General features: G+C 37.9%; 1 protein-coding gene across 1 annotated transcript in view; it reads left to right on the forward strand.

Annotated features, from left to right (window-relative positions):
• The window catches only part of LOC139170652 (palladin-like), a 321,753-nt gene extending 315,944 nt beyond the window's left edge, over positions 1-5,809 (forward strand). Inside the window, exon 10 of the mRNA XM_070758143.1 lies at positions 5,523-5,809. Within this exon, the coding sequence (XP_070614244.1) occupies positions 5,523-5,559 (37 nt within the window). The 3' untranslated portion in view covers positions 5,560-5,809. The remainder of the gene's footprint in view (positions 1-5,522) is intronic.
• Positions 5,810-8,180: the final 2,371 nt, after the last annotated feature.

The raw sequence follows: 8,180 nt of genomic DNA on the forward strand, positions 1-8,180 counted from the left end.
TTTTGTTTTAAGATTATACTGATGATGCCAGTCATTTGGATGTAAACCTACTAAAGGCAACAAGTTAGAAACCAGGAGGCTGAGAGTTCTAGTCCTACCGTAGGCATATAGCCAACTATGACCTTAGATTAGACTCTCTCTATCAGCTCTACAAAGGAAGTAATGGCAAACACAGTCTAAAAAAATCTTCCAAGAAAAAAGAAAAACTTGTTTGAAAGACAATTTAATTTTATTTAATATTTAATATTTAATATTTAATATTTAATATTTAATATTTAATATTTAATATTTAATATTTAATATTTAATATTTAATATTTAATATTTAATATTTAATATTTAATATTTAATATTTAATATTTAATATTTAATATTTAATATTTAATATTTAATATTTAATATTTAATATTTAATATTTAATATTTAATATTTAATATTTAATATTTAATATTTAATATTTAATATTTAATATTTAATATTTAATATTTAATATTTAATATTTAATATTTAATATTTAATATTTAATATTTAATATTTAATATTTAATATTTAATATTTAATATTTAATATTTAATATTTAATATTTAATATTTAATATTTAATATTTAATATTTAATATTTAATATTTAATATTTAATATTTAATATTTAATATTTAATATTTAATATTTAATATTTAATATTTAATATTTAATATTTAATATTTAATATTTAATATTTAATATTTAATATTTAATATTTAATATTTAATATTTAATATTTAATATTTAATATTTAATATTTAATATTTAATATTTAATATTTAATATTTAATTTATTAGACTTATATGCCACCCCTTTCCGCAGACTCGGGGCGGCTCACAACAAAATAGTAACAGTGTAGCAAATCTAATATTTTGATTCCAAATTTTAAAAAGCTCTAGAGCAGTGGTTCTCAACCTTTCTAATGCCGTGACCCCGCAATACTGTTCCCCATGTTGCGGTGACCCCAATCCAAAAAATAATTTTGGTGGCTACTTCAAAACTGTAATTTTGCTACAATTATGATTCAAAATATAAATACCTGATTTGCATTATCTATTCGCATTGTTAAAAATACAACATAATTTAAACATAGTGATTAATCACAAAAATTCTTGAACCATTTCAAAACACAGGTGAGAGCTGGAGTTTTTCTCTCTTTTACTCTTTCCAAAAACAGGTGAGGGCTGGGGGTTTTCACTCTTATTCTTTGGGTGCTTTTTATCATATGCTTTTTCTCTCTCTCTTTCTTCTCATTCTCTGCCTCATTTTCTCATTTCTCTTTTTTCTCCCTTTTTCTCTCATTTCTCTCTCTCTCTCTCTTCCTCTCCTTTTATTTAGCAAAAGTTAATAATGAATAGGTAACTGGAAAGGAAAGAAAAATTAACATCAGAGATGCTCACTTTTGTAATAAATGTTGGGCTTAGTCAGATTTACTGATATTGCTTTTGGGCAGTAAAGATAGTTTCCTGAACAAAATGGTAGATAAGCTGTCTCAGACAGTTCTCTTAAAACAGAGCTCTTATAAAATTGAACATTAAATAATATTCTAATTTACATTTCCAAACTTTGAACTGGAGGAATCAGAAAATGTATGATACTTTAGTGACTAGACCAGTGGTTCTCAATCTTTCTAATGCCGTGATGCTGCAATACAGTTCCCCATGTTGCGGTGACCCCAATCCAAAAAATAATTTTGGTGGCTATTTCAAAACTGTAATTTTGCTACAATTATGATTCAAAATGTAAATACTGTATCTGATTTGCATTATCTATTTGCATTGCTACAAATCCAGCATAATTTAAACATAGTGATTAATCACAAAAACTCTTGAACTATTTCCAAACACAGGTGAGGGCTGGGGGGTTCTCTCTTATTCTTTGGGTGCTTTTTATCATATGATTTAAGTTTAAATCAAGAGTCACTTCTCTCTCTTTTTTTTCTAACTCTCTTTCCTCTCATTCTCTGCCTCAATCATTTTCTCATTTCTCTTTTTTCTCCCCTTTTTTCTCATTTCTCTCTCTCTCTCCCTCTTCCATTCCTTTTCTCTCTTTCTCTCTTGCTTGCTTTCTCCCTCTTTCTCTTTCTCTTGCTTTCCTTCTCTTTCTTTCTTTCTCTCTCTTTTTCTCTTGCTTTCTCTCTCTTTTGCTTTTTCTCTCTCTCCCCCTCTTTCTCTCTGTCTCTCTCTTGTTCTTTCTCTTGCTCTCTCTCTCTCTCTCTCTTGCTATCTCTCTCTCTCTCTCTTGCTTGCTTTCTCTTTCTCTCTCCCCCTTTCGCTCTCTCTCTTGCTTTCTCTCTCTCTCTTGCTTTCTCTCTTTCACACTCTTTCTCTCTCTCTTGCTTTCTCTCTCTCTTTCTCTCTTGCTTTCTTTCCTTCTCTCTTCCTTCCACTTTTTTCTCTTTCTCTCTCTCTTTTCCTTCCTTCCCCTCTTCCACTCCCTCTCTCCCTTTATATTTATCTCTTCCTTCCTTCCTCTCTTCCTCCCTTTCTCTCTCCCTCTCGCTCACTTTTCTCTCCCTTCCCTCCCTCCCTCCTTTCCTCTCCTCTTTCCCTCCCTCTCTTTCCTTTCTCTCCACGTCTCCAGCTTTGCTGACCAGCACAAGGCTCAAGTCAGCTGCCCGGGAAAGCCAGGAAGGTCCTCCTGCCCCCCCCCCAGCCGAAAACACAACGGAGGTCTTCCGCCACCAGCTTGAGCCTCGCGTTGCTCCACCCCGCTTCGCCTGTCAACCTGGACCTCCGTTGTGTTTTCGGGGGAGAGCGGCAGGAAAGCCCTGTGCCGGCCAGGAAAGCCGGGTTTGCTTTCTGTGAAAGCAGCACGCCTTTTAAACACACTGCTTTCTTGCAACACTTTCCTGGGTGGGAGGGAGGAGGCCACTCCCCCCCACCAGGAAAGAGGTGCAGGAAAGCAACGTGTTTAAAAGGCGCGCTGCTTTCACGAAAAGCAAACCCGGCTTTCCTGGCCGGCACAGGGCTTTCCCGCCGCTCCCTCCCGAAAACATAATGGAGGATGACAGGCAGGACGAAGCGGGGTGGAACAACACGAGGCTCAAGCAGGTAGCTTCCGCGCATTTCTTTCGGCGGAAGAGGAGGAGAGGGAGCGGATCGGGTGGGGACAGCGCCTTCTACTGCCGGCGCCTCCCCGCCCCCGCCCCCCACGGGCTGGCAGGGGAATGGGGGCTGCGCGCCCATGGAAAAGGGCGTGTGGGGCGGTATTTTGGGGTGCACTCGCGCTCATGAGCGCAGCCTATGAAGAACGGTGGTCTGTTCTAGGTCCTATTCTTTTTAATATCTTTGTGAGTGACATAGGGGAAGGTTTGGTAGGGAAGTGTGCAATAGGGTTGATATGGAAGTGATGTGCCAGTGCCTGGAGGCTGTTGGGGTCTGGATGGGTGTCAACAAACTCAAACTCAACCCAGACAAGACGGAGTGGCTCTGGGTCTTGCCTCCCAAGGACAATTCCATCTGTCCATCCATTACCCTGGGGGGAGAATCACTGACCCCCTCAGAGAGGGTTCACAACTTGGGCATCCTCCTCGAGCCACAGCTCACATTAGAGAAACATCTTTCAGCTGTGGCAAAGGGGGCGTTCGCCCAGGTTCGCCTTGTGCACCAGTTGCGACCCTACTTGGACCGGGAGTCACTGCTCACAGTCACTCATGCCCTCATCACCTCGAGGCTCGACTACTGTAACGCTCTCTACATGAGGCTACCTTTGAAAAATGTTTGGAAACTTCAGATCGTGCAGAATGCAGCTGCGAGAGCAATCATGGGCTTTCCCAAATATGCCCATGTTACACCAACACTCCACAGTCTGCATTGGTTGCCGATCAGTTTCCGGTCACAAATCAAAGTGTTGGTTATGACCTATAAAGCCCTTCATGGCACCGGACCAGATTATCTCAGGGACCGCCTTCTGCCGCATGAATCCCAGTGACCAGTTAGGTCCCACAGAGGGGGTCTTCTCCGGGTCCCGTCAACTAAACAATGTCGCTTGGTGGGACCCAGGGGAAGAGCCTTCTCTGTGGCGGCCCTGGCCCTCTGGAACCAACTCCCCCCAGAGATTAGAATTGCCCCCACCCTCCTTGCCTTTCGTAAGCTACTTAAAACCCACCTCTGCCGTCAGGCATGGGGGAACTGAGATCCTCTTTCCCCATAGGCCTTTACAATTCTATGCATGGTATGTCTGTATGTATGTTTGGTTTTATATTAATGGGTTTTTAATCATTTTTAGTATTAGATTACTATTGTAGACTGTTTTATTGTTGCTGTTAGCCGCCCCGAGTCTCCGGAGAGGGGCGGCATACAAATCCAATTAATAATAATAATAATAATAATAATAATAATAATAATAATAATAATATTCCTGGAGGCTTCTGTAATATGGCAAATGATTTAGCTTTACTAGATAAGTGGTCAAAACAATGGAAACTGCAGCTTAATGTTTCCAAATGTAAAATAATGCGCTTGGCAAAATGAATCCTCAATCTGAGTATTGTATTGGCAGTTCTGCGCTTACAAAAACGTCAGAAGAGAAGGATTTAGGGGTAGTGACTTCTGACAGTCTCAAAATGGGTGAACAGTGCAGTCAGGCAGTAGGGAAAGCAAGTAGAATGCTTGGCTGCATAGCTAGAGGTATAACAAGCAGGAAGAGAGAAACTGTGATCCCGCTGTATAGAGCACTGGTGAGACCACATTTGGAATACTGTGTTCAGTTCTGGAGACCTCACCTACAAAAAGATATTGATAAAATTGAACAGGTCCAAAGACAGGCTACAAAAATGGTGGAATGTCTTAAGCATAAAACTTATCAGGAAAGACTTAATGAGCTCAATCTGTATAGTCTGGAGGACAGAAGGGAAATTGGGGACATGATCGAAACATTTAAATATGTTAAAGGGTTAAATAAGATTCAGGAGAGAAGTGTTTTTAATAGTAAAGTGAACACAAGAACAAGGGGGCACAATCTGAGGTTAGTTGGGGAAAAGATTAGAAGTAATGTGAGAAAATATTATTTTATTAAAAGAGTAGTAGATGCTTGGAACAAACTTCCAGCAGACGTGGTTGGTAAATCCACAGTAACTGAATTTAAACATGCATGGGATAAACATATATCCATCCTAAGGTAAAGTCCAGGAAATCATATAAGGGCAGACTAGATGGACCAGGAGGTCTTCTTCTGCCGCCAATCTTCTATGTTTCTATGATATATTTTCTGGATAATTAAGAGAGTTCAGAATATTTATTTTGAGCAAATATGCTAGATATCATACCATAAACTATGGGCACAGATATGGCTAAACTACAAAGAAATAAGTAAAACATGATCCCAAATTAGTATGTATTTAATCTCTGCTCCCCCTTCTTACGTACATATTGCCCTGATTTCTCAGCAAAAAGACAGGAATGTGTAAAATAGAAATCTGTGGTTTATGCTCACTTCAGACTTTTCAGCAGAGCAAACACTTTTCCAAACAACCGAAAAAATCCCTTTTGCCTTGCAGATTTCCAAAAGGAAAGGTACTCCATAAATGGGCATAACCAGTGTGTGATTGGTTTGTAAGCTACAAAGGAGGTTGAGTCAGAGTGACCTGCTTGAAGCCAGACTGAAAGGGAGGGGGAATGGAAAGGCTGTGACTGAGAGAACGCAAGCAGCTTCATCAGAATGTTTGAACAAGACAAAGAACAGCTTCAGCAACCAAATAAGGAAGTTGGAACACTGGTATTTCAAAGTGGGGGCAACTTGAGAATTTGAGGAAAGCTCTGGGAGAGATAAATAAATGTATTGGAAAGAGCAGAAAATGTTTCCATTCTTATCCTTATTAATAAACTCTGACAAACTTAAAATGGTGTTATTTTTAATTTTTGAAAATACATTAATTGACAGCTTTTGTATAAAACATCATCTGAGAAATTTTATTGAAGACTGAATCTTGTTTCTTTTTACATCTGCGGAATAATGGGCATATTCACAATACATTTTTCTCAATATAACTTACTTTCAAGTGTGAAGTGCTTGGAAAGGATGAACATTTTAAAAATCAGGAATCCCAACAATATTTTAAGAAACGAATTTTCAGATATTTGTGTGAGAAAGTGGGGGGGGGGAGCAGTCCCATGGCTTTTGCTTGGTTTAATTGTCAGTGTAGCCATTATGTACAGTGCAGTAATGTTTTGAGTTATCCTGTAGATACTGTATCCATGAGATTAGCATTTAGTGTATATCAAAAGATGGAAGTCATATATTAAATATGTTAGTCCCTTATGGGAGTTGCTTGTTTATTCCTATATGAAGAAATAATTGGTGATTTTTTATTTCTGAAAATAGAAAAGCTAGCTGAATACAAAATTTATCTCCTTTCTGGCAGAGAACAAAAATAAATGACTGCTTAATTTCTGTACAGCTGAAAATTATTTTAGGTGGCAAACTACTAGGTTTAAAAAACATTATCTTTTAATTTTAACATATTAAGCATATGTATTTCATTGCTGGGATATTAATATATTCAAGGAGAATTATTTAAATGAATGTTTAAACCACTGGTTTAAGGGGAGAATGTTTTCATGGTGGGAGGGATCATGAGGTTAGTTCCCTCACAATTTTTTTGAAACTTTCAGAACATCACATTAGATAAGTACCATGCTTCCCTGAAAATAAGACCCTGTCTTATTTTTTTAACCTTGAAATAAGCGCTTTGCCTTATTACCATGCATTCAGAAGCCCAATTGGGCTTATTATCAGAGGATGTCTTATTTATAGGATATGTACTTATGACTGAAACAATTATACATTCTTTTCAAATGTATTTAATTCTTTTAACTGGATTATTTTTTATTTTATTTACATGTTGTTGTTTCTTGGATAAGAGCCTATCATTTATGTCTTGTTATATACCCTGGGCACTGATTATATTAAACTATGAATAACACTAGTTTTTCTCAACTTGATGGTCTTCAGATGTGTGTGGGAGCAACAGAAAGATTATCCTAGCTTTCTACTTGCAGGATGGATGATAGAATAATTTCTATGAGTCTGAAAGCAAATCAATGTGCAGCTGCTACAGTTGTTCTTGCTGTTGTTGTTTAATGTCACCAAGTTTAGTGCAAATCAGAACAATGAAGTAAAGATATACCATTAATTGTCAAATTTTTTTTGGGATATTTCTGAATTAATTATGTAACTACCTACATAACTTAAGACTGATTATTTGAATCCTGTTTAAGTAATATATACCATGTTTCCATATACCATGTTTCCCTGTAAATATCTACCATGAAAGCAAGCCATAGTCTGATTTTTTATGCCCTGTGAGAAATACACTGCTCAAAAAAATAAAAGGAACAACTCAAAGTACACATCCTAGATATGAATGAATGAAATATTAGCATTGAATACTTTGTTCTGTTACAAAGTGATGAATGTGCTGACAACATGTGAAATTTATTGTCAATCAGCGTTGCTTTCCTAAGTAGACAGTTTGATTTCACAGACATTTGATTTACTTGATTTACTTTACAAACTTAAGATGGTGTTATATTGTGTTGTTTAAGTGTTCCCTTTATTTTTTTGAGCAGTATATAAACCCCTAAATAAGCCCTTCTCGCTGTCTGGTTGTATGAGGTGGCATGAAGTGCATGCATAAAAATCTAGTTAGGGTGGATGTTTGGAGCTGCCCCATGTGCCACACACTTGCTTACTTTAGGACTGCCACAACCAGGCCTGCCATGCCTTGATACATATTGTGCTGCTGCCTGACTCCTTCTGTGGCTGGATACCATGTGGACACATCATGCCGGTGCCCACTGCTCATGGGAAGTCACCATGAGGCTCTTTGCACCAGTGCCACCACTCGCTAAAAGATACTGTGTTGCTCATAGTGCCCAGTGTCATCGCTCACATCATGCCGGTCCTACCGCTCACACACAGAAAAGCACAATACAACACACCACACAGCCTCCTAATGCAAGTGGTGATACCAACATTATGAGCCATGCGGCGTCTGGCAGCTTGCAGCCACGTGCAGCCACAGAAGTCAGCCAGTGGCACAACAAATGTTGATGGTCCTAAGGTCAGTGGGGTAAGACATCTCATGAAAATAAGACCTGGCGCTTATTTGGGGGGCCAAAACAAAATAATTTTCAAGAAAACATGGTATTTTCAA

The sequence above is a fragment of the Erythrolamprus reginae genome, chromosome 7, assembly GCF_031021105.1.
Source record: "Erythrolamprus reginae isolate rEryReg1 chromosome 7, rEryReg1.hap1, whole genome shotgun sequence".
NCBI lineage: Eukaryota > Metazoa > Chordata > Lepidosauria > Squamata > Dipsadidae > Erythrolamprus > Erythrolamprus reginae.